This window comes from Pseudopipra pipra, chromosome 2, assembly GCF_036250125.1.
Source record: "Pseudopipra pipra isolate bDixPip1 chromosome 2, bDixPip1.hap1, whole genome shotgun sequence".
Lineage (NCBI taxonomy): Eukaryota > Metazoa > Chordata > Aves > Passeriformes > Pipridae > Pseudopipra > Pseudopipra pipra.
In genome coordinates this window covers 102,003,161-102,030,006 of record NC_087550.1, presented here as the reverse complement: position 1 = coordinate 102,030,006, position 26,846 = coordinate 102,003,161, and the positions used below count along the sequence as shown (strand labels likewise).

The 26,846-nt window shown below is 42.6% G+C and overlaps 1 protein-coding gene across 2 annotated transcripts; it reads left to right on the top strand.

Annotated features, from left to right (window-relative positions):
• The first annotated feature begins 988 nt into the window (after positions 1-988).
• Positions 989-26,193, top strand: ACE2 (angiotensin converting enzyme 2). 2 transcript variants are annotated; one of them, XM_064646674.1, is made up of 19 exons: positions 989-1,322; positions 4,159-4,317; positions 6,206-6,299; positions 6,912-7,055; positions 8,379-8,491; positions 9,034-9,142; positions 9,838-9,935; positions 11,384-11,553; positions 12,601-12,827; positions 13,614-13,758; positions 15,339-15,437; positions 16,097-16,219; positions 16,575-16,747; positions 17,661-17,719; positions 21,999-22,099; positions 23,104-23,220; positions 24,483-24,677; positions 25,335-25,460; positions 25,849-26,193. In XM_064646674.1, exons 1-18 carry the CDS (start codon positions 1,134-1,136, stop codon positions 25,453-25,455), a joined length of 2,436 nt encoding a protein of 811 aa, XP_064502744.1. In that variant the 5' UTR covers positions 989-1,133; the 3' UTR covers positions 25,456-25,460; positions 25,849-26,193. The 2 variants fall into 2 exon arrangements, with proteins under 2 accessions (XP_064502744.1, XP_064502743.1); XM_064646673.1 differs by having other exon boundaries at positions 25,335-26,193.
• The last annotated feature ends 653 nt before the right edge of the window (positions 26,194-26,846 follow it).

The following is a 26,846-nucleotide window of genomic DNA, read 5'->3' as shown; positions in this document are numbered from 1 at the left end:
TCCTCAAGGTCCCTGTTTTCTGGCTGTGCTTGCTGGGGATGTCTGTGGCTGGTGGCCCTGCTGAGGCTGTCCTGTGTTCAGCCCATCGTAGGTGTGAGGGCTGGAGCTCCTTTCCCAGGGTTTGGCAATGAATGCACTGATTGCTGTTGCTCCCACGTAGGCAGACTCATAGTGGTTTTGGAGAAGCTCTCCTCTGGTTGGAAAACAACCCCATGGATGTGGCTAGAGAGTTGCATCTCAAAATCTCCCCCACAAGATGCAAAACAGAACTAATCAAGCGATCCTGAGAAGAAATAGGCTAATTTAAAAAGTACTAAGGCACTGTCTGATCAATAAGCTCAACCCAACCTGCATTTCCAGAGCTAATTCATGCATTGATTTTCCCACTGATTTTCAGTAACCACAAGGTTCCTGGCTAGATTAGCAAAGGTATTTAGATCTTAAAATGGAGTAATTTTAGTAGTCTTAGTCACCTTAGTACTTAAATCCAGTTGATTTATAGTTCAGATTAGGTCTCTATGCAAGATGTGATCCCGTGAAGTGAGCACATTTAAATTTCTGGGTTTATATGCCTTGACTGCTTTGAAAAGGAGGTCTGTTCTCCAAATCACCTGGCCTTTGAAAAGCCTTTTAAAACATGGGCCTAAACATGCAACTAGGTACCCTATCTCAGGCTAACTGGGGTTTCCTTCTGCATGGGAATTAAGGTTCTTGGCTTAGTGTTTCAGTGAAGTTTCTAAATATTTTTACAGCTCATCACCAACCTGTTAAAGGATTCACAGACTCTGAGCTACCAAAGACTCGGGTAGGCTATAGATAAAGTGATCAGCTGTATCATTGACAGCACATTTGGGAAACATTAACCAAAAGTAAAAGCCTTTTATAAGAAGGCCATAAAATGGGCAGGAGTAATTATGTTTTTCCAAAGTTAATCATTGACTTTTGTTTATTTGGCTTTTTATAAAAAACTTTTTCCTTTCTCTCCTGTAAGGAATAAAACCTATAAAAGGTCCAGCAAATTGGATTCAGCCTTTCTTCTCCATGCTGGCCATGCTTGAAGGCTGATGAGACAAAGGCTGACAGAGAAGCTTACTGGAGGAAACCTACTTCATTGAGAGGTTCTCAGCCTGGACATGAATATGTTGGTCCACCTCTGGCTTCTCTGTGGTCTGATCACTGCTGTGACCCCTCAGAATGTCAACCAACAAGCCCAAAATTTTCTAGAACAGTTTAACAGGATGGCAGAAAGTATCAGCTACGAGAGCTCCATTGCCTCATGGAACTACAACACGAACATCACTGAGGAGAATGCCAAGAAAATGGTAAGCACTCCATCCCGTGGGTTTTACTGTTGTCTTAGGAATCTGACAGCTACTTTCTGGTTTATTCTGGTGTTCCACCAAGCTTGGCTGAAATTAGAGTGTTACTTGGTATCTGTGGTTTAGTTTGAGGAGAGTAGAGGGGCTTGCTTTAACATAGCAATACCTCACCGGGTGTGCCTGGGCCACTACCAGCCTCTACAGCCTTGGGTTGGTACCTGGACTGCCTTTGCACTGCACAGGGATGGCTGGAGCCTGGGCTTGTCCCTAGCCATCACTTGGAGTCACCCCAGTGAGTGGACGGAAAAGGAAAGGATGCTCTGCATGTTCGTTCCCAAAATCTGTGTTGAACTGAGAGAAATGTGACTGAATTTACGCCGGGCTTTTTACCGGCACAGCCAATGCTCTCTCTTCTCTGGTCCTGAAAGTGTTTTGCTTCTCAGTGAATATGCAAACATTTTCTGAATGTAGGTATTCTATTAAATGTTTGCTGATGGGTTTATATGGTGGTCCACACCAGTTATCCAGTGGGGGACTTTTCCCCCTGCCTCCATCACTCTTCTCATAGTCAGGGCTGTTGCTATGCTGCCTGGAGGTATTAAACTGGGAAAAATGAATCGAGATCATCGACTACCAATTGCCAGCAGTGGAGTTTGTAGTACAGTGGTCTGGTATATTGGTTTGAAAGTCAATTTCTATCTGCAGGAAGGACCATGGCATTTATACCTATACTGTCTTGCAAAACAGTTCTTGCTTCTCAACACTAGCCTCTGGTTTTCCCAGACAACAGGAGCTCTAGGCAAGAACAGGGCTTTTTGAGAGCAGGCATCTATGGCCTGGCTGGTTACTGATATTGCCATGCCTCAGCCCAGCATCTTGTGAGCTCAGAGCCTCTCAAAATGCACAAAAACACCTTGAATTTTGTAGCTGTGTGTATTTTAAAGTTAACTCAAGCTTTAGAGAAAAGAATTTAGGGCATAAAAATGAAGCTGAACACTGTACATCTATTTTTGCGTAATGGCTTGTCTTCCACTTTGTGGTCATATAGCTTAATTGAAACATGGTTTAATTATCATATTTCTTAATTAAAGCAAGGAGACTGGTTGCTGGAAGAAATTCAAATGACTAATCATTGTCAATCTGGAATGCTTTCCAAGGCACCAGGTGCTTAAACTGTAACGTTTCCAAACACATAAAATGAAAGCCTCATATAGTATTTCCAGCATTAATGAGATGATAATAAAATACATGAGAAGATACCAGCAATAAGAACCAATTAGTCCATTGCTCAGAGAGAATGTTTTCTCTTGCTTGATCTCTTCAGCAGCACTGGTAAGAAACCCACTGATTCCACTTTTCCTTTTCTGCTGGAAGAGAGTTAATGAATACTGTCCCTTCTGGCTCCTTTCCATCCATTTTCCTTGTAAATCATGTCACAAACCCTATAACTATTCCTCTGAGTTACCAACCAGTTCCTCTAATTGTGGAAATATAAGACAGCAAGTTAACTTCTTTCCTCTGGCTTTTGTAGCCAAAGAGCCCCCCCTTCTGCCCCGCCACTCCTAAGGCGCCTCTCTGTCCCTGCTTAGGAGAAGGAGCTCAGGAACACATTTTCACAGTGATGCTCTTCCTCTGGGTGCTTATCAAGCTCTTGCCCACTTAGCTTTGCATGCTCCCATGAAAGGGAGAGTTTGGAAAATCTCCCAGTGGTGGCTGCTGTCCTGCAGAGGGGCTGCATGGGCAGGGGAGACGCAGGGACAGGACTGCCAAGGGCTTACATCTGCCACTGCTTTTCTCTGTGGAGCCTAGAGCAGGTACAGTGGGTACTGCACACACGGCAGGCCTGGGGTTGGACAGCCCAGGCAGAGCCCTGGCAAAAGCCTTGGCCTTGTGTGTTTGTACAGGGGTGGAAGGTGACTGAAAGAGCTCTTCAGGTACAGTATGACATTTGTGTTTCCTGATTCCTCAGAAGGGAGGGACGAGTGTTACAGGTGCCCTCTCCACAACCTGGGAAGCATCGGTAATAAGCACAATCAATTAAACTGTCTGAAGGACCCAGGTCAATCAGTACTGTTCTTGTTGCTATTTGGAATGGGTGCTGATGTGCTAAACTGTGTACAAATACACTAGAAAAAGGTGAATAAGACATTCCCAAATCCAAATAATGCTCTTATGGTGCTACTTTGTGCACTGAAATGTGGGAGTTTCACATGTATGTGCATAATTGCAGCAGTGGTAAAAGCAATCTCATAAAATACTGAGGTTTTGCATGCCCAATTTAGGCAATTGCCTAGAGCCTCCTATGCCCAAGTATAAAACAAAAGAAAAATTTATTTACCAATATTTCAGAAGAAAGTGATATTTGGATAATGAAAAGACTCAGTATCAATATCTTCTGCTGTTGCTGTTGGCTGCTTCTCTGCCACTGCTACTGCAGGAAAAATGGGGAGTGACATCTATGTTGCCAACCTGTTTGTGCCCTTTCTTGTTTCCTCACAGGTGGGCAAAGAAAAGCACTAAAGGAAGAATAGGTGGTGATTTAGAGTAGCAGGGAACACAGAAAAGTGATGCTGGATCAATTATAACAAGCAAGGTGTGAGGAGACAGTCATGCTTTTTGTTATTTCCAAAGAAAAATGGTTATCTGGATGTGTGAGTAAAACAAGGTCAAAAAGCTCTCCAGCCATTTCACTGTGCAGTGCAAGTGCTCAATCCGCAATCCACAAGTGTTCTCTACAAATGAAGTTCTCTACAGAAGTAATATTTTTTCCCACTGAGTACATTGGGCTGCTGCACTCTTTGGGAGGGAATAATTCAGGGTTTGTTTGAACCCCTTGCAGAACGAGGCAAGTGCCAAGTGGTCTGCATTTTACGACGAGGCCTCTAGGAACGCCAGCAGCTTCCCAGTAGACAGCATTGAGGATAACCTCATCAAGCTCCAGATCCAGATTCTCCAGGACAGAGGATCATCTGTGCTGTCACCAGAAAAATATAACAGAGTAAGTTGCTGAATGTACCTCATTTATGTTGGATGAGTTGAGCTGCCTCCCACAACACCCTCAAGTGAGAGCATGGTGCTGTTGCCACTCTGCTTGTCTTGCAATGATGCTGTGTGTGATAGGGAAGTGTACCTGTTCTAGATGTTTGTAGGAATACAGGACTGGAAGGGGGGTCTAGCCTAGGAAGCTGATTGCCATTCAAGTCAGCAGTTTTGCCATCGAATGAATTTCAAGCACACGCACACACGAGCGTGCCTCAGAGTTGTCCTTGCACAAATGGCAGGATTAGTCATAAGAGAAAAAAAGGACCTATGGTAAGTGCTTGGTGAAGTCCAGACTTAGGGCAATGAGCAGAAACAGATGGGTGAAAGGACATCCATTGAGTCAAAAAGGTGCACGTGGTGCATTATCAAACTGTGAAAAAGAGATGATGTTCTGTTGCAGTGGGCACCTTGGGATGCCTGAAACTGGGGAGGGTTGGTGACCTCCTTCCACAGAAAGCCACTGAAGGCCAACAAGATTTAGCAAGACTCATAACGAGATTTGACATTTGCGCTGGCAAGTTCATGTAAGAGGCAACTGTATGGATAATGACTATTTGTGAAATTGGAGTGAGCAGCTATGCGGACTCAAAAGGGATTTATAGCCAATCATAACCAAACACTTGAGAGTCAAATTAGTTTCATTTTGCTGGAGATCGAATTGAAACATAGCATTGAGTCATGGGAACCTACAGTCCAGGATCCTACAATCCTAATCATTGAAGGATCCGAGATTTTTCTGCTAAGTGCTAGCAGTGCTAACCATAGAGAAAAACAGCGGATTGGCTGGATCTCTTGTATCTCCAAATGAGATGTGTTTCTCGAAAGACACATTACGTTGGCGGGAATGCTGACAGTTTATACAAACTTATATTTATTTTGGAGCACAACAGTGCACTGGTGGTAATGCTGTCTCAGTTGAGGAGGTATTTTCTTCAGTACCCTCCCTGTTCAGATATTTAGAGTTTCCTAGATAATGGCCTTTGAGGCTGAAGTTGTTGATTCTTTCTTAAAAAGTGACTTTTTGTAGAGTCTGATGGGATTCCATAGAAACATTTAGGTATTCTTCACTGATACAAAAATTTCCCTGGGCACCATTTTAATGCTGACAGAGATTAAGTCAGAGCTAATCACTAACTACCCCTCCCACTGACAGCTGTTTATAGTTCTGATTTAGAGCTCTAAATGAGAAATTGCATAGTCCTAAAGGAAAAGCTAAAAGTGGTACATATATTTCTTGAGGCATGAAAACATTAAAATAAACCCAAAAAAACAAAGCTAGATAGCATAGGTTCTGAGGTGATTTCAGATGGGTTTTGGCCTTCAGCTGAGCCAAGACATGAGCCATAACTTCTCTGTGATGATGTATAAGCAGATTTATGCAATCAGTGTGATGTGACATTAAAACCACAAGCAAGTCAGCCTGGCAGCATCTGCAGAAGGGGCCCTTTTGCTGCCATTCAAAGCCATGATCTCCCTAGGAAGTTAATGTGGGTTCATGCTTATGGAACCACATTGCTAAACTTTTATTGTTTTATTGCTGCTGTGTATTTATAGCTTTCCTGTGACAGTCAGTGCTCATTAAATCCAGTGATCTGTTTGACTGGATATTCAGAACCTGTAGGTTACATCATATATTTGGGAGATTATCTGTCTTCTCCAGCTAGGTCTGGTTCACTAATACATTTAGGCAAATTCTTTCATTAAAATCTACTGAGCTTAAACATATGCCTCAATGCTAAGCTGGTGGGTGAAGTGTTGAATCAAGCTCTTAAGGAATTAGCATAATTGGCTGTTATTTTGCACAGAGTGGGTTTCTAACAGACTGTCTTGCATCTAACTTGCAGCTGGGCACTGTGCTAAGTACAATGAGTACCATCTACAGTACTGGGACCGTCTGTAAAATCAATGATCCATCTGAGTGTTTGGTGCTGGAACCAGGTACGGTACTAAACACTGCCCCTACTGTGTCCTTTACCCTGAGGGTGCACAAAGAGAAAGCCCAAGGGTGGCTCCTGACTGCAAGAGGACAGGCAGTAATTTCAATAGATATATCCTGCTATCTAAAGCTTAGTCATAATTTAATTGCACCTTGCAGTTCAGGGAACTCCAGTGGGCCTGCTGCCCACGAGACATACTGTCTCCTCCTTGTAGTAGACAAAATTTGGAGAGGGCTGCTCAGTTTGTTTGGCAGCCTGCCTGTCACCTGGGGTTTGCCTACATCACAGAAAATTTAATTTTTTTCCCCTGCTGTCAAAGTCTTGTTGGAATCAATGCTGTGTTGAGGCCAGTCCCAAGAACTCTACCAACTCAAGGGAGGGCAACGCAGAGAGAGCATTTAAGACACTCATGATCTGCTCCATGCTTCTTAAAAAGAAGGGAAAAACCTTAAATGAGAGAAGGATACAATAAAATAATGGGATATTTCAGTATATCAAACACAAAGTGCTTTCTTCTCAGTTCATGAAATTTCTTTCACTTGGGTTCATTTGCCTGCTGTGAAAGAAAAATTCTGCTTTTTTAAGGCCCAGTACTTATTTTTCATTCTGACAGGTCTGGATGCTATTATGGCTGACAGCACTGATTATAATGAGAGACTGTGGGCCTGGGAAGGCTGGAGAGCTGATGTTGGCAGGATGATGAGACCATTATACGAAGAGTATGTTGAGCTTGAAAACGAGGTTGCTAAGCTTAATAGTAAGTAATTTTTTTTTTTTAATAATTTCTGTTTTCCATAAACTACCAAACATACTGCAGTCTTGCACAGTTTGCCCAGGAATTTAAAACTCATACATAATTTGCACATAATTTGCTCTTGGTATGCACGTCCCAAAGTAGGACGCAATGCTGACAGATGCCATTGACCTGATCAGAGGTTTCTTACCAGCCTGGAACACCAGGCACCTTTTTGTTGGCACCCTTCTTTGTGGCACTTTTTCCAGAGGCCATAATGTATCAGTGCCCTTCATTACATACTGTCTTACCCAGAACTGCACTGCTTGTAACTTATGGCTAAGCACACTTGATTTGAACAACTTCTGAGTGCGGTTGAGTTTTGGGAACATCTCCTCTTTCCTATGGGCCTTGACCTTCTTTCTGGAGCCACAATCATTGGTAGCATTTATAAGCATTATTCCCGAGCTGGAATGATCAGACTTATTAGGCCTGGGCCAGCATATGCAGCTGGGTGTTTAAAAAGGATTTTGGACTAAGTGTGCTTCCAGTCTGAGATCTCCACACAAATCATAGGAAACTGTCTTTTCAAGGAACAATGGCAGGTGGCTGCTAATTTTCTTTTGGGGTCTTCTAAGATACCTTCTGAAGTGGCTACATCATCTGTCTTTTGGACAAACTGCAGCTGTATCACCTGCTTTCCTATACTCCTTGTGTTGCAAAACTTGTCAAGCTGGAGCTAGAGACAAGGGATAAGAAAATATAGTCCAAATAGTTAGACAGGGAAAAACCTCAAATATTAAGAAATGGTCATTATGACTTTCCTTCATACCACTAAGGAAGAAACTTCAGCAATGAGCCACTTCTACTCCAGGCTTGATGGAGCTCTGTGGACTGGAAGATTTAGTGGAACTGGGAGCTCAATTTCAGTTGTGGTATCTCCATCTGTCCTGGTGGATTAGTTGCTGGAAGAGGAGGCCCATATTTAATGTTCACCAGCCTATACCTTTGGTGAGAACGAACCCCTTGATATCCAGCCTGAGCAGAGGCTGCTGTCCCTCAGGAGCTTCAGTCAGGAGTGATGATTTCCTCTGACCTCCATCTCCAGATGGAATGACCCTAATTAGCAGATAACCATGACTGCAATTTCTGAATTTCTTGGAAACCTCCCATACCTGCATGTTCATGGGACAGAGCCTCAGGGAGCTCTCTACTTCCTGCTAGATCCAAACTATCTTGCACTTTGCCTTTTTGCTTTGGGGGAAGGCTGCATGGGATCAGAAGGGAGCTGCAGACCTAAGCAGTGCCACATGTGGTGTCCTGATGTGATGCATCCATGCTTTGCAGATTATTCTGACTATGGAGATTACTGGAGAGCAAATTATGAAGCAAATTTTCCAAAAGATTATGAATACAGCCGTGACCAGCTGATAGAAGATGTGGAGAAGACATTTGAGCAGGTAGAGGCAGAAGAAGCTCTCACCTGGGTTGTGTTTTGAAATGGTGGGCTCAGATGTTGATGTTATGAAAAATGATGAGACCACCTCTAAACTGGCTGATTGTAGTCTACCTGGGTTTAACAGATGTGGGGAGACACACATGAGATTTCTATCTCTGCAGCCATTCTAGGACCAGCTTGGTCCCCTTGGGCTGCATTGTCCCCAAAGGCTGAGAGAGGGAGCTTTGTAAGTCTGTGTCTCTCATCCAGGTAGGGTCCATGGCAGGAGGTATGTCTCCTGTGGGGTAGATGGCATCCTTGATGCTCTGCATTTAAAGTTAGCAATGCTCCCTTCCTCATACCTGAACATGACTTCTGGGGCTAGGATCTGGACTCAGTGCTTGAGCCCTGAGGCAGGGGGCAAAGCTCAGCTGCAGGTTTGGGGTGCACTTATCTGCCAGGAGAATTTTGTCAGAGGCATCTTCAAGGCTTTCTGTTTAGGAGTGATGAGTGGCATAGAGAAAAGTGAAAATAATTAGTTTCCTTCTCCTTCTCTGCCCCCAGATAAAACCTCTGTACCAGCAGCTGCATGCCTACGTGAGACACCACCTGGAGCGAGTGTACGGCCCCAAGCTCATCAGCTCCACAGGATGCCTCCCTGCTCACTTGCTGGGTATGTCAACATGTCCATGTCACGCAAGCATGACTTTATACACAGGACAATCACCTTCAAGGCATGAGGGAAGAGAGTAATTTGATTGTTTAATCACGATAGTAGCAAAAAGGTTGCAGATAAGAGAAGGGGAGAGGAGAAATGGAGAAATTCCTGGCAGAGATGACACGAGTGCTTAGCAGCAGAGGCAGGAAGAGAAGGCAAGTTGTCCTCATCTTCACCAGAGCTGGCAACACACAGGTCAGAACTCTAGCATTGGGCTGGGGCATTTCCCTCCCCTTTGCAGCACTGGTCATCCTTAGAAATGAGAGTTTCGGAGAGAGTTGCTTTTCCTTTCAAATCTTAAACTCCCGCATTTCACGACTTTGCTTTCAAAGCATGCAGCATCAAGCTGCTGTAATTGTTGTGTACTTGAATATAGCACGGAAATCACATTGACTAACAACGTGGATGTTCAGTTCTGAAACTATATTGTACAAGAATATCTGACATTGGGTAATAAAAGCATCTTTGATGTGAGTTTGACCTATGCATGACTTCCCAGAACTGCTCCCCTCCACATCTGGATCAGACCAGTTTAGATATATAGAAATCCCTATTTATGACACTGCACAATTTATAGAGCTGTCTGGCACTTTTGGACAATACATAATAAATAATTGAAAGTATTTCTATGTTTCTCTCTTTTTATGAAGGTGATATGTGGGGTAGGTTTTGGACAAATTTGTATGCCTTGACTGTTCCCTATCCAGCCAAACCCAACATTGACGTAACTGATGCAATGGTTCAAAAGGTAAGACATGCATTTATGCATTGCATTGTGTAACAAATCTAGACAGTATAAAAATTATGCACCAAGTGTCAGCTGCTCTCTAGAAAACCATGGCTTCCCTCAGGCAGACACACTGCCAACAAAACATTGCTTTCTGCATCCTTTTTTTCCTTTTCACCTTAATGTGTTTATGCATTTTTCACTGTACCTTTCCCCTTAGCTGTTCTCTTTTTTCCTACACCCAAGGCTCCAAGTCTATTTTCCTCTGAGACATCTATCCATTAAGAGATATATTTTGAACATATAAATATTTCAGGACTCCTGGAGTTGGCTAGTATCAAATATGACCTTTGCCAGTCATTACCATAATAAAATAGTTTGTACATCACAGTTTGTTTCATTTTTATCAGTCTTGTTTATTTGCATACATCTAGGAAACTGCAATGCTGCCTGTTATCTTTTGATAACTGCATAGCACCATAAGGTCTGTGTTTGAGATCTGTAGTGCTAAAAGCTGCGATGGCACCTTTACCAGACCAAGAATAGGGGTGAAGACAACTCTCTGCAGTCTTGCCTAAGCTTCACTTCTTTTAAAAAATAAACAATGACAGGTAGAATTTGATTTTTGAAATGTGCTTATTCACCTGAAATCTAACCTTCTGTCATAGGGAGCACTCCATGCAGATGTTATGCTGATAAGAGAACAGAAACAGCTAAAGGTGATTCATTAGCAGTTTGCACAAGTCTGCATCATTCTCACCTCTATTTTATGCTGCTGATCCCCCGTCAAAAATCTGTATCTGTTGAAGTATCACCACAAGGAGGGGCAAAGGCTGAGCTCATCCTTGTTGGTTGATGTCCCCAGTTAAGAATTATCATCCACCTGAGCTGTTTGCCACCTAGATCTCTGTGAAAGCTAAAGTCCAGTAAATGCAGAGCTTCTGATATGTAGGATAATGAAACTGCTGAACGGCAAAAATATCTTGGGCATTACCACACAGTCACAATCTGATAAGCAGCTCCCACAGACACATTTGCCAGGTTTTATAGTTCTGGCTGAAATCTGTCATGCTCGTCTTCTGGGAATGTAGCTCCACTCCCTCAAATGAGTTGACCCAAGTTGACTGAAGTGGCTGAAGGGTCAGATCCCAGATCTGGCATGCTACTGACAGGAATGTCTTCCTTATCTTACCTTATCTTTTATTGAGAACTTCTCTGGTCTGGGTCAGGTGCTATCAGCTGAACCTCTGAGTGCAGAAACCTATTTTGTTCTCAGGGAAAACACTTAATTCCAGTTCCAAGCAGAGTTTCCAGAAGTGCCAAAGGCAGACACTACTATCTTACTCTCAGTAAACCAGGTGCTGATCTGAAGTTCCTGGGAGATAAAGTCAGCTGCCCTGCATTAAGGAGGCCATTGGGAACAGGCTCTATGAAGAAGCAGTGGGTATTGGTGGCATTTTCTCTTTCAGGGATGGAATGCAAATAAAATATTCCAAGCCGCTGAGGCCTTCTTCACCTCCGTTGGCCTTTATAACATGACTGAGGGCTTCTGGACAAACTCTATGCTCACAGAGCCGACTGATGGCAGGAAGGTTGTCTGCCACCCAACGGCATGGGATCTGGGGAATAACGATTACAGGTACTGAAATTGCTATGATCCCCTTTTATACCATCTCCTAGAATAAACATATTTTCACTAAAGGTGCAACATCCTGGTTTAAGTTATAATTTCTCCTACTTTATTTTTTTCCGGTTGATAAGAGGGGAAAGGAAGACAAGATCCTGTAGGACTGTTAACTTTTCTGTGTAACTTTTTCCATGAAGGTCTAAGAACTACTCTCAAATTTTAGCTGAGAAGTGACTATTATTTATATGATTTAGAGAAATAATGACTATATTCTAGGTCTTAAGGAATAAGCAGAAAAGCAGGTGCTTGTGGATACCAGTGAGATTTGCAGACAACTGCATATTCTGCATCAATGGCACCGGGTCCCTGGGTAACAAGAGAAAATCTCCTGAGGGCCCACTGTCAATCTTTAGCAAAGAGATCCAGTTTCATAAAAATCCATCAATCTCTTCCATGTTTGGGAAAGGAGAAGGACGACAAGTCCCCACACAATGAAGTTTTCTGGCAGGAATTCTGTCCCCTCTTGCAGTCCCCACAGTTACCCAGGGAAAGAGCCTGGTCCCCAGCAAAGCCTTAGTGAAAGCCATCAGCCTCACACCTTAGCACTCTGGGGAAGGTGAAAAGAAACCTGATTTGGAAGAAATTCCTTTATTAAAAAGTACCTACAAGAGGATGAAGTAGCAGGAGTCACCAACACACAGGGTTTTTCACACTACTATCTTCCTAAGATTGGTGGTGCTTACTCATTCCCACACACACAGTGAGTTTATGCCTAGGTTTCAGGAAGCAGCTGCTTTCTCACAAAACAGCAATTTTCTCTTACTCTCTGCACAATTTCAAGGTGACTGAAGGTGTTTTGCCAAGTTCCCCTCAAAGTCTCACTCTTGCAGGAGGAACTGCACTGCATAGCAGGATGTAGCAGCCCAGGTTTTGTGAGGGGCAAGGGGCATTAGCAAGCTCTGGAGGGGCTTTGCCCCATGGCTGTGGCAGACAGGGCTGAGGCAGCCACTGCCTAGGCCACTGTCTCTCTAACCACAAGCACTTTGTTCCGGTGTGCAGGATCAAGATGTGCACCAAAGTGACCATGGATGACTTCCTGACCGCACACCACGAGATGGGCCACATCGAGTACGACATGGCATACTCTGCACAGCCCTACCTGCTGAGAAGTGGTGCCAACGAGGGCTTCCATGAAGCAGTAGGGGAAATTATGTCACTTTCTGCAGCCACTCCTCAGCACTTGAAATCTCTTGATCTCCTAGAGCCAACCTTCCAAGAGGATGAAGGTAAATAAATGCATAAATATTATGTGTTTAAGTGAAAGCACTTGCAGGCCTTATTATGCCTGCAAACTCAGCAATCAGCTGAGAAGCTTCTGAAAATCTTACTACACTAATTTGCCAAAAATACTACTTTTTCCCCAAATCACATTGTAGAGCAAGGATCATGGCTTTACAATGATGCTACATAATTCAGAAACAAATAGTTAGCACTTAATTATCTTCGGTACTGAATTTGTCCTTAAATCTTCATAGTTCATTTAGATGGGTCTCCACAACACTTTTCAATTTTTGTTGCATGAATCCGTACATATCTCTATCCAGGCATGTATTTAGCAGTTCAAATGAAACTGCAACCTTGAGATTTACATCTCCCATTTCAGTGAATATTGAGTGATAACATATGTCAGCCCTTGTTATAATGCAGTTTGTCTGGCTTCCCTGAGTATTGCCTTAGAATGATGATGTACATTTTTGACATTTTTAGATGTCTTCAACTCAAAATTCCCCAGAGCCTGGGAAGGCTCTCAGTGAAGGATAATGAAATGTAAATGCCAAAGGCCAAGGTTATTTAAGAGGTTGGGTGAAAGAAAGAGGGATAAAACTGCATACAATACCTAAGGATTTTACCTCATGTTTTTTTCAGTTGTATTCTTCCTTCCATGTTTTCTTTAGTGAAAATCTGTGATTCAAACAAGATGTAAGCATTAGCTGTAAAAGGAAGCAACTTTAGCCGTCAAATCAGATACTAATTGTTACCATAACCATTATCTTAACTGCTTCTCTCTTCAGAAACCGAAATCAACTTTCTGCTCAAGCAAGCACTAACAATTGTTGGAACAATGCCTTTTACTTACATGCTTGAGAAGTGGAGGTGGATGGTGTTTAGGGGTGACATTACAAAGGAGGAATGGACAAAACGGTGGTGGGAGATGAAGTAAGTTTGTGAAACAAAGAGGATTTTTTTCAAATGAACCTGCAAAACCAACCCTTCATAGTTACTCAACATATTGAGGAGTTTGTGCCCCCATAGGGCAGGATCTGTTTTTCTGGGTGTTTCTACAAATCTCTGTAGAATGCCAGCTGGAAACACCCAGTGTGGTTCACACAATATCTCACAAGCCACGTATCCTCATTATGACTGTGTACAGCCCCAGGCCATTTACCTTGCCTCTCAAAATACTTTCCCCACCATTTTTAACGTCAGTTTCCTGATAAAGGCAGCACACGGGATGTTCCAGATCAACACTGCTGTCCCCCTGATTCATGCCCCAAGACATCTTTGTAGCTTAAGTACTTAAGTACAGACCTTCCCTAAGTCTCATTGGTCATGTGTTCTGGTGTGCTCCCCACATCTTCAAGGACAAGTGGAAAGTGAAGTTTATCACACTTGCCAGCCTGAGAAGCATGCAGATCTCAGTCTACCAACTATCTGTGCACACTTCTTTGCTTTGTGTTTCCTCCCCACTGTCTAGTGGATTTGGAGACAAATTGTCCGAAAGGTTCCAGACTGATTCTTTCCTTTCTTATATATTAAGATCCCAGCTTTATTTGTCAAGAAAATACAATTCCCTTGGCAAATAACATCCAAAAGTGCATTATCAGATTACGCCCACCAGTCAATCTATTTTCACCACCTTGGAGCTCAAGATTTAAAAGTAGTTTGATTCAGACTACATTTTGGAATTTCCCAGGTTGGTTATAATATGGGGACAGAAAAAGACGAAGAAACCAAACAAGCCCCACACTGAAAATGGAGCTTGCCCTCTGACATGAACATGAACACTAAGCCTCTGTCAGCAAACAGAATCTATAATAAAACTTGATATATGCAAGCTTCCTGACCTACTGTAAAAATCAATCAGCTTCAATGTATTCAAAAGTAGCAGAGATGTCAGATAAACAGAGAATGATAAATTGTTCAGGGAAGCTTATCACATCTGTTGCAGTGGCACCGCAAAGCTCTGCTGGAACAAGAACCTGAAATATGAGCTTACAGAACGTATTTCTGTGAAAGCTTACTACCATTTTCAGAACTTAGAGCATGGGTTTGTTTCTGTAGTGCTGCTCAGGAAACACACTCTCAGGAGAGGAAAATAAAGAGAAACCTCCTCTACACCCAGTGGCACAGGAGGCCATCCACCTTTTGGGTCGCCCAGTCTCTGCATGCACTTACCCAGAGCAAAAACACAGGTCTCAACTTGGGATGGCCCAGGGCATGAGGTGTGTGTGTGAATCTCATCTTGTAGATTCTTTTATACCACTAATTTCTCCCTGCACACCCTGCTATTATACAAATAATTTCCTTGCACTCTTAGTTTCAAAGCAGCTTCCTCTCTGTGGTCTCCAGCTGTGGAGCAAAACTTGCTTGGGGTTACTGGAAGATGTATGGAATTCTTCTGTTTGGAAATGAGAGAGGTGCCCATACGTATCAGACAAAACAGAAGAAAAGCTGAGTTAGATTATTTTTCTTTATCGTCTCTTAACAAAAACTCTGTGTTTTTCCTTCATCCCCAGGAGACAAATAGTTGGTGTTGTGGAACCAGTCCCTCATGATGAAACCTATTGCGATCCTGCAGCACTGTTCCATGTGGCCAATGATTACTCCTTCATAAGGTAGTGCAATGTTTAATTCATTACTTAAATTTTGGCTACAGAACAAGCCCCAGCTACCTGAAACATCTACTGGAGAGTCTTGGGACTGAATCTTATTTTGTTTAAAGTCCAGACTGAAGGTCACTGATTTCAAAGGAAGTGTTTCTGTGAATATCAAGGGCTGCTCCACAATAATCTCTGAGCAGTGAGGAGGCTGCTGAGCTTCTTGCCGAGCAGAGAAGCTTCATGCTGCCATCAAACCAGCAGGAGCATTTCTGTATGGGGTGTTTACCTCTTGGGGAGTCACAGTGCTATGTGTCACTTGGACCACGCACATGCAGCCCTGAAGCAACTAACTCTGAACATCCCTCTGTGTCTCATCCATTACATTTTAGAGGGTTCAGCCAGAGTGGAGAGCTGGGCTTAAAAACCTTACTCTCTCCTATTTTTTGTGGCAACAAACAGATCTGGGGCTCTTCTGTTGCATTTGATTGTGGCATTTTGTTAGATTCGAGCAAGCTTAGCCTATAATATCATCTGGCCTCTCTCTCTGCAGTGCAGCCCCCCACGCAGGAGTGATGGCTGACACAGCAGAGCTTGTCGAAGGCCACGGGCCTGCGGGCTTCCTTGACAGACAACTAACAAAACCTGTGCCTCCCTTTTCCTTGCCCTTCCTTTAGGTATTACACCCGGACCATCTATCAGTTCCAGTTTCAGGAGGCACTTTGCAAGGCAGCTAACCATACTGGCCCTCTTCACAAATGTGATATAACCAACTCCACTGCAGCTGGTGAGAAGCTGAGGTAATGAAGCAAATTTGTCACACGTGTAAATCAGAGTATAACAAAGCCTAAGTCATCCTCAAAAGCTTCTAGAGTTAATGAGGTTGCATCAAGAATGAACTTAGCTTGGAAATTTAGCGTGTATTTGCTCAGTTCATTTGAACAAGTTGACTAGATTTATGTACACTGATGTTCTAAACATTGAAGGTTTAATTAGCTGTTAATGGAAATAAAATATTTTTATTAATAGGAATAATAGGAGAAAAGAGGGAATTCAGAAGCAAATAAGAAAACTTTTATAGTGATCACAGAGTATTTTGCTATTCTAGATGGGATGTGGCAATAATATATATTACCTCTCATTTCAAATACACAGACAATTGCTGTCATTAGGCAGATCCAAGCCCTGGACTGAAGCACTGGAAAGTGTAACAGGAGAGAAATACATGAATGCAACACCTTTGCTCCACTACTTCGAACCTTTATATGAATGGCTGCAAAAAAACAATTCTGGAAGATTCATTGGTTGGAAAACAGACTGGGCTCCATGTACGTATGGCTTGTGAGTGATTTAAGGACTCCTGTTAGTCCTCACAACTCTTGATTAGCAAAGTCCCTCTCTCTTGTAGCTGTTGAAGGCTCTTCTCCATAGGGAAGAGGGTTATGGGAAATACAAACCAAGCAGTAAGTTTTACTCACAGGAAAATGGACTGGCTTCCTCATGGCCAGAGCTGGAGAAGTCATCACGAGGTTTGTCAGAGCCCCACCCAGTTTTCAGAAATTGAGGTGGATTTGGTTTTTTTTTTGTCATAGAGGCAGCTCTCAGAGTGTGGGATGGCTGTACAAAAGGAAAAAAGATCAGAGGCTTGGACTTGTGTGGCACTTGCCTGAAAGCAGCGGGCCTGTTTGGTAGGGCTGGCAACCACTGGTCCTGGGAGCCAGCAGACCCTGACCTGGGGGCATAGGGACAAACCAGTGCAAAAAAATTAGTACTGTGTTTTTTTACTGTCATGTGTTAGTCAAAGATGGGAGCTCAAGGGGAGGAAAAGGAGAAAAATGCATTTTTCAGCCTATTGTGGAGACAATAATTGTTGAACCACTCAGGTTATATATGTGTAATCACTATCTGTACTTGAGAGTACCATAATTCTTACAATGCTGTGCTAGTCTCTAATGCTGGGATTCACCTAACCAGACATCAACATCTGCATCTAAGCTGTTCCTCCCAGTGGTGGGAAATAGGAATTTTTCTTCTGTCTACCACAAAGCCAGGCTTGGGGACTGAACAGCTCACATGCATGTTTGCAGTAGTGGTAACTGAAAGGAAACAAGATCAATCCCACCAAGCTCTCTAGGAGAAGCAGGGGAGCCCATAAGGAAACTTTAGCCACCCCAGTGTTTCCCAGGGACAGACTTTCTGTTAATGCAGCTCTAACAAGGCCCTTGTTTCTTTTTAAACCAGATTCCAGTGATGCCATCAAAGTGCGCATCAGCCTGAAGTCAGCGCTGGGGGACCAGGCGGTGAGTGTGTTTGTGCTGTGGCTCCCTTCCCATTGCTCGGGCAACAGGGATGGTGTACTAATGGCTCTCGGAAAATAAGGCAGGATATAGCTGATCTTTGTGTCTGAAGAGTGGCATCATCTCAGGTGAAAACTTATCACATACAAGATGTCTTGTCTGAGTTTCTGGTCAAGACTCCCCCTAGAATCAGTGAAGGGACTTTCTCCAGAAAGTGATCCCATCCATTTTAAGAGAGACATATCTCAACTAGATGAGTCACTCCATGGAGATACCAATCACAGTTATTCACCTGCTACAGGACAGGCCTGGAGGGCTAACACAGGGAAACCTGTAAGCCTGAAAAGGGCTGTGTTTTCCCCAGCTATGTTGATTTGTCTAATAACGCCTCTACCTAATTTCTTCTAATATTAGTTATCGTGGCTATGGTGTCTGACTTCAGAAGTTATTACAACCGCTACTTCACATTTAATGTGGGGCTAAAGCAGAGGGGTTGATTCCAACACTCTGTTCTTAAATGCTCTTGACTTCAAACTAAAACATTGCTGTCAGCCTTTCTTTGTAGATTTTTCTTTGCCTGTTTGCTATAATCTTTCTGGGCCCTGATATATTCGACTGCCTCCCTGCCCTCCAACCCTTATGCAGAGACAGCTTTGTTATTGAGAGGGGGAGAGTGCAGTGCAGCTGCTTCTGTTTCAGATGAGAAGAAGGGCTTTCATTCCCAAGAGCTTGTCTGCTTTTCCCAATTATACCAGCTGGTCCAATAAAATGTATTAAAGCAACCAAAAAAACTCATCAAAGCCAAAGATGGCTTTTACAATTTTAACAGAACATTGCCTTAGCCCATCTGCTTAGCCCAGGCTGAAAATTTGCTCCTTATTCTAGCTGTTCCTCTATATGCTAATCTCAGGGAGGCAGTGTAGAAGGCTTAAGTGGAGACACTTCATTCCTCTTAAGAGCCATTTTCACCTTGCAGAACATTAGTAATTTTCCAAGAATGAGTATGTCATCCAGCAGGTTATTTAGACCTGCGTGTTGGAACCTATTGCACTAGCTAGGACACAATAACATGGGCTCATTTTTCATATGAATTGGTGCTCTTGCTTCTATCACTCTCTCATATGTAAGCCCTACTGGAGTTTTATTGCTTCCTAGACTGCTGAGTTGAGTTAGATACAATTCAAAACTGATATCAACAGCATGAAAAGGTTCCATATTAAAAGACATTTATTAGTCATTATGGTTAATGTTTAGCTTAATATCATTTTTATGCCTGCCTTTTGCCATCACAGTCTTTTGTTGTGCAATTGAGCAGCTGTAAAACAATCTCATACAGATTACTTAATTTGAATTCTTGTATGGACAGTAGGTTCTTAAGCTCTGAAAAGCAAGCCATACATTTTCCTCTCAGAACCTGTCCACATCACCAACTTGCAAAGAACCTTTTCCATTCTGTTTCTTTCTGCCTCCCCATGATTTTCCCTTATGCTGGGCCCCTGGGGACATGACTGAATGCTGGTATGTCAGGAGCAGGTAGTGGTACATGCATGAACTGGCACAGAGAAAAGGCAGGGGAATCTCGGTTAGGAATCTCAGCCCAGCTACACAGAGCAGTATGTTTTGGCTGCTTTACATGGCTCACAGTGCACAGAGGCTGTGAACCCAGTGCAGTCGTTTGTCTAAGATGAATTTTGAGTTGCTTTGCACTGTTAGGGCAGTAGAAAGCACTCTGAGTATGCCAGTAAACCTAGTTGTATTTCTGCTCTGGAGAGAGCAGAAAGGGAACCATTCCCCCCTTGAGCAGAGGCAGAGCTGCGCTGGGGCGGCCGCAGGGGCAGCTGCAGCTCACGCAGGCAGTTCTGTGCCTCTCAGCTACAGATCTCGACCCTGGCTGTTACCAGCAGGAGAGTTTCAATAGCCCAAAGTTCTGGCAAATTAAGCATCCAGACTCATGGATGGGCTTAATGCCAGATGTACCAGAGCTTGCGCTGCCGCAATTACCCTGCTAATTGTTTCCAGGCCGATGAGATTAGAGCTGCATCATTGGATCACTAGTGTAGCTGATGAGTCTGAAACACCCATGGCTTTGCTTCAGCTGGGACTTTATGGAAGTGTCCTCCTAAAGGAACCTGCTACAGGATCCCCACTGAATCTCTTGGGTTATGTCTTATTTAAAATAAAAGTTTCCAGGAGGATCAGTCCACCGACCATCAGTCCTGAAAACAGGACTCCTCTTCAAGCATTAATTCAAAATTCCCCACTGGATCAATGCCATACATGTGATTACATTGTAAAAGGCTGGCACACAAGACAGCATTAGGGAATGGAAAGCTGTCTGCCTGCAGGCATTTAGATGTATTTTACAATGAAAAATCCTTTTTGAATCAGAGGCCAGAGTTACACGGTCTTTCAAGTCACACGTGGGATATTGGAGGGAACACAGTAGGAAAGAGCAGAGGCACTTGGCAGAGTTTCTTTCTCTCTGAAAGCAAAGCAGCTTCTGTAACAAACAGTGAAAGGTGTGTTTCTGAGATGCCTAGGGAAGGAGTGTGGATAGGTTTTACTCAAACACAGATCAGAAGCCAGCCAGGTACTTCCCATCCACACAGCCCATAATGTCTGGGCATAAATAGAAATTTGAGAAACCCCCACGATAGCATCATAGGCTGTTATGGTGAACAGTGCCAGCTGCCGGAGACAGCAGAGGTAACAAGAAGTGCTTCAGTGCAGGGCTGTGAAAGCAGGAGAAAGCCAGGGGCATTTGCCTGGCAAAGGTGACTCACAGCCTCAGCCCTTGCTGGTGGGAGCAGCCAGGGCTGGCACAGCCCCTGCCCTCTGAGTGCCATGGGGACTGCTCTGATTGCAGTGGCTTTGGGTCACCTGCACCTTTCTTTCCTGGGGCGTGATCCTGCATGGACTGACAACACCAGGCTCTTTCTGCTCTTTCCTCCCCTGTATTTGTACAATCACAGAATAGTTTTGGTTGTGAAGAACCTTTAAAGATCATCTAGTCCAGACCCCCTGCAATAAGCAGGGATATCTTCCATTAGATCAGGTTGCTCAGAGCCTCACCCAGACTGACCTTGAATGTTTCCAGGGACTGAGCATCCACCACCTCTCTGGGCAACCTGTCCCACTGCTTCACCTCCCTCACAGTAAAGAATTTCATCCAGTAACTCAATTCTCTTTTGGTCTAAAAATCTTACTCCTTGTCCTATTGCAACAGACCCTACTAAAACGTTTATCCCTGGTTTTTTTATGTTTATACATATTTCTCTCTCTTCATTTTATATCAGTATCAAGAGGAGGACAGGATTGAAAAATGTAGCTGATTTTTATAAAGCCTGTTACAACAGAGCTGCCTTCTACCACACCTTCCTGAATGATACTTAATAAGGTCAGGAGCTGTGTAAAACTATCAATGACAGCATTTATAGGCATTCCTGCCCAGGTACCATAAACATAATCAAATCTAGGCCTTAGGGGGATAAAAAAAATTGCCACAAGTTCAGTTGGGAATTTCCCCTTTGTGCACATTCACTGTTGCACAACAGACCAGGCTGAATTATCAGCTCCTGTGGTGGTTTTTGCCCCCTGTACAGCTCTTAGTTCCTGCTTCAGAGAAGCTGTTTTTGACTTCCACTGCAAATAACTTTGGACTCATAAGGTAGGCCAGGAGAAGCCTGCACACAGGCAGTACATTTTTTATATCACCTATCTGTTCTCCAGGGAAAAACAAGAAATTGGTGCCTGCTGCAGAAATACAGATGCAATGAATTTTTTTACCAGAACAAACCCCCCAAAAAAATCCCAGCTCATCAAGCAAATAAATGAGCCACCTTCGTATGACACCTCCACCCCAAAGATTCTCCTCCTTAAAAGAACAGAATAAAAGAATCTAAATTATGAAATCGTTAGACTTCAAAGAGAATTCACAATATTTGGTAGGAATAGTGTTGCTCCTGACGCCTTTTCTCCTTGTAAGGCAGGGAGATGTGCTGGCACTGCAGCATCTTCAGCAGCCCTATGTAAACTTACCAGAAATTGCAGAGGGACACCATGATGTCTGGCAGCAGGGATGCCTGCTTGGTTATTCTCCTGCAGAGAGCCAAGAGTAACAGAGCTAAAGTGTTTGGGTAGGTTTCTGATGTGCTATAATGGTACAAATAAATAATACTGAAGTGCATGCCAAGCCTTACAATTGCTGTTTCTTTTTAGAATGATTTCTTAGTGTCAGATAACTTGCCGTCTCTGATGAATTTCTCTTGTGCTGTTTCTGCAGTATGAATGGGATGACAACGAGCTCTTCCTGTTCAAGTCATCCATCGCCTATGCCATGAGAAAATACTATGCAGAGGTGATGAAAGAGAACGTTAACTTCCAGTGAGTGGCTTGCTTAATTATGCCAGCTATGTCTACATGGCTTCTGGTTCACTAAACAGCATGGACTGGTGGAATTAATTGTGCCTTCTGTCAAATGTAAGGTGATAGCAAACAATGTCAAACACCAGCTGGTTGCAAAAGGCAAGATGCCAGCTTGGGTACATGGTGTCTTTTCGCTGAAGAGTCTGAAGTTTAAGAGTAATGTGCTAAAGTTAGATAAGAAAGCTTTGACTCCCACGGCGTATCAGCAGTGCAGGTGAGCCTTGAGAATTTGTGCCCAACACCTGCATGGGAATATCAGGGAAGGTACATTGATTGGAAATAAAAATCTCTAGCAATGTATGTGTTTGATACTGGATATCCAAGAGGTTTTGGGCCAAGAAAAGATAAACTTGTTGATTAAAAAATACTAGAATTTGGTGCAGAGTTACTAATCTTATCTAGATTCAGTTACAAACACAAAATCTTTCACATGAAATTGATTTTGGTACGAAAACCAGTCCTTTTTATTAAGTATCTTCAAAAATTTCCAGAAGCTACCTACTTAAACTATTAGATATTATTCTATAGAACATCAGTCATGTAATATCTAGATATTACTTTATAGAACATCAGTCATGTTATATCTAGAATCTACTCCCAGAAGAAAATAAGGAAGAACACTTTTTTTTTCCACTTGGTACTTCATATATCACCTCATTCATGAGACCAACCCCAAACGCTTTCTGTTCTGCAGGTGATTATGTGCTGAGGAAAATTACACCAAGGATTGTCTTAGGTATGGAGTAGATGTTCTCCAACTAAAGTTACAAATTAGCACGTAGAAAAAGAAATTCTGTCAGGAAAATTGATTTCACTTCCTAGTTGATTTCACTAGAAAGTATTCCCTCAGCATAAACTAAGCTCCTGGTACTGCCAATCAAACACAACTGTTCACTTGCCTGAATTTAAAGCTAATGTATCTTAACAATGAAAGTAACCTTTCTCTTCTGTTTCTCCTTCAGGATTACAGACATTCATGTTGGGGAACAAACACAAAGGATCTCTTTCTATCTGACTGTCAGCATGCCAGGTAACATCAGTGATATTGTGCCCAAAGCTGACGTGGAAAATGCCATCAGGTGAGATTTTCCTCTCTGGGAAAAAAAAACCCAACAAAACAACCAGACGAGAGGGTGGAAGGGGAAGCAGTGCTCAAGTCAGCTGAGACAGAAGGGATGACAAGAAAGTCAGTTATATAGTTAAAATAGAAATAGTGGGATGAGAGAAACTAGGATGAGAACTGTTATGATAGAAAGAAAACAGTCCATCTATCTGATGTGTCTTGGACAACAGCCAATGTAAAATGCTTCAGGGGGCATGTAAAATTGCCATAACACATCTCATTGCATCACACCTTGCTGGAAAATATCATTGCTCAGACTTTAACAGGAACTATGTTATATTCTGAAATGCAGAATACAGTAGTGGTGTGTGCATGCACATGTGTTTTCTTCCTCTCAATAATGAAAATTCAGTGAAGGAATTATTGTTAGCAAGGACTCCAGAATAATGGTGTACTAGAAGGACAGCCAGATGTATTTGATTATACAGAAGAGGTCAGAGCAGGAGCTAGTTCCCACTTACAGGTCAATGAACAGCTCTTTTATAGCACAGTGTGACACCACTGTAAGTCATTGCTATAAAAATGATAAGTAAAACTGCAACTCTGCAGATGAACATGAATAAGATACAGTGGGAAATGAAGAGGGAACAAATCTAAAAGCAGCAGCAACATGAAATGGAGTTGAGAAAGCAGTGAGACAAGTTGGTGAGCCAAAAAAGAAGAATATGCCTGTGAAAGTCACTGTCCAGTTAGCACTCAATAGCAGATGTGGAAGTTTGGGGAAAAACAGGGCACAGAAGATACACCAAGGAAAGGGTGTTTAGGGCAGTGAAAAACACAAGATCCAAAACTGCAGAAAACTGTAGGGGGGAAACAGGTAAAAAAATGTCAAAGCTGTGGTTTTATGTCACACATCTAAGACACTTTTTGATAGTCAAAAAACTTAGGGTAAAGAGAATGAAGAGCAAAATGCAAATAGAGAGGGAGACCACAAGGCTGTTTGCCTCATTTTGATAAATGTTAAGACTGAGTTTAAGAGTCCATACAGTGTCTGATCATGTCAGTGCAGCTGCAATAGGTTAAGGGTTTAAGTTACTGTGGTTGTCACTCACCCCCCCCATGCCAGAAGCAATATAGATTTAGCAGTACCTCCTGTGCAGCCTTTTCAATTGAGCAGTTCAGAGGACGCTTGGCACACTAGAGATTTAGAAAACAACTGAAAACTTTCTCTTCTTCCAATAAGTGTGTGAAACTCTTTGAATTTGCATTTGATGGCAGGATGTCTCGGGGACGAATCAATGAGGCTTTCAGGTTGGATGATAACACGCTGGAGTTTGTGGGCATACTTCCAACCCTGGCCACACCTTATGAACCACCAGTCACCATCTGGTTAATTGTATTTGGGGTGGTCATTGGTCTGGTTGTCATTGGAGTTATTGCCTTGATCATCACTGGCCAAAGAGATCGCAAAAAGTGAGTAATATATTTTGATACTATGATTATGACGACTGGGAGACGTCCCAATAATTGAATCATCAGGATTCTTACAAATTGGGCTGCCAAGTCTAACTGAAACAAGCTAAAGAATGAAAGGTTATTATCCCTCTCCCATCAACAGGGATAGCTAAAGGTTCAGCCCCCTGCCTTTCACTGCACGACAGCTTTGGCAGCTCAGTTCAATTCCCCCATCATGAGCAGTTTAACCAAGGCAGCTGGATGCTGTGGCCACAGGGAGCTGCAGGGTGGCCAGGCTTCTGCCAACCCTGCTGCAAGGTGGATGGGATGTCCTGCTGGGAACACAGTGCCTTCTCTAACAGCAAAGTTGTCCACATTCATCAGCACCTCCAGTTTTCTATAATCTTATAGCAGGCTGTCCAGTAATGTCATTTTCCTTAAATATTGTTGCATTAACAGGAATAAAGCTTGATTGGTTTTCTATGTCTCTCCATTAATAGGGTTTCCAAGAACACAGTAGTTTTACTACAGTTCCTCTTTAAAGCCAACACAATTCTTTTTATATAAATATTCCCAGTTAAACACAGTGTTATTGACATTGGGGGTTGATTGTGGGTATTCAGAAGGACTTGAACAGAACAGAGACCTCTACTATAAAATGAATTTTCCTTACAGGAGAGCAAGAGAAAGTAGAGTTGAAGCAGGACCAAACCCTGAAGCAGTGAACCCTTATGCTGAAGAGGGAAAAAGCAACCTGGGCTTTGAGCCATCTGAAGAGACACAAACATCATTTTGAAAGATGTGGGTACACTAAGGGTTTCTGTTTTTTTTCATTTCACTTTTAACAATAGTGCCTAGCAAAGGACTAAAACACTATGGGATGTCTTCAAACATAATGTCTTCTGGTTGACCATTAATCTACTGATTCATGGCCAGTATCAACTAAATCTGCTGTTTATGTGGTAACTAGAAACCATGCAAAAGTTGAAGATATATATGTCTTGTGGCATTTCTATGAATTATGTACATAACATTACACACTCTTCGTGCTGCTTTTCATAAGTGTGCCAACTTCTCCTTGTTTCCTCTGTAATGAGATATGAAAGCTTGGAAGTATATAGCTGTATACAGATCAATACACACATAAAAATAACTCATATACTCCTGAGGAACATCTTGATCTTTCCAGATGGAGACCTCAAAAGTGGATCTGGTAGACAGTGAGGAAAAGAAAACCACCTGACCACCAAAAGAACTTCAGTGATGAAGAACTCAATTTGATATGAAATAACTGCAATTTTTGCACCTTCAAGAAATCCGTATCAATGCAAAATGGATACTGGATGAGGACTAACAAGTACTGGAACTTTATTAGGAAGTTGTAACATAAATTATTTTTCTAACTGTTTGCTTGATAAGTATTGTAGAGACCAAATAGCCCATGCTCCCTCAGAAAAAAAAAAAAAGTTAAAATATCGCTGTGTTATGTTGTCATTAAAAATGGAATAAAACTCCTTAATACTATATGATCAAAGGTTTTTTTTTTTCTATATCTTAGTCATTGCCTGCGCTGCTACAAATACTGCATTACAAATGCTGCATACAACAAATACAACTGTGCTATTACATACAAGGGGCAGTAGATTCAGGTTTGGGATGTTGTGATTGCACATGAAAAATAAAACCTGTTCACAAGGAGGACAGTGCAGCGCTAGAACAGGTTGCCTCTTCTATACTCTAGGAGAGGCTGTGAGATCTCCACATTTAGAAGTGTTTAGAGATCAGGTAGAAAAATGTATGGCTGATGGAGGATAATCCCACTGCAAGGGAGAAATTTGACTAGATGACCTCCAGAGGACCCTTTCACTCAGGTTTTTTATGATTCTAAGTCTAAGTCTAAGGTCCCATGCCATAGCTGCCACATTGTCTGTATGTTTTTTCTGGACACACCAGGGTGACTGAAAGTCACAAGGATGTGATACTCAGTCCTGGATTGTGACAAAGAGCCAGTAGCAAACATGAACCTGCACGAAAAATGTCCAGCAAATGCAGGGACTCCTAAAATCATGGGCCTCCAACATGATCAGAATCTGCAGAAAGCAGTCAGACATATATCTAAAAACATACAGCTGGACTGTACAGGACCACAAAACACTATAATAATGCTCCGCATTCATTTCCTGTTTG

Excerpts from the sequence above, each read along its gene's own strand:
- ACE2 (XM_064646674.1), top strand. The coding sequence starts at position 1,134 with ATGAATATGTTGGTCCACCTCTGGCTTCTCTGTGGTCTGATCACTGCT. Across the intron at positions 8,492-9,033 it reads TGGAGAAGACATTTGAGCAG|ATAAAACCTCTGTACCAGCA; the intron begins GTAGAGGCAGAA and ends CTCTGCCCCCAG. Across the intron at positions 22,100-23,103 it reads AAAGAGAACGTTAACTTCCA|GATTACAGACATTCATGTTG; the intron begins GTGAGTGGCTTG and ends TTTCTCCTTCAG.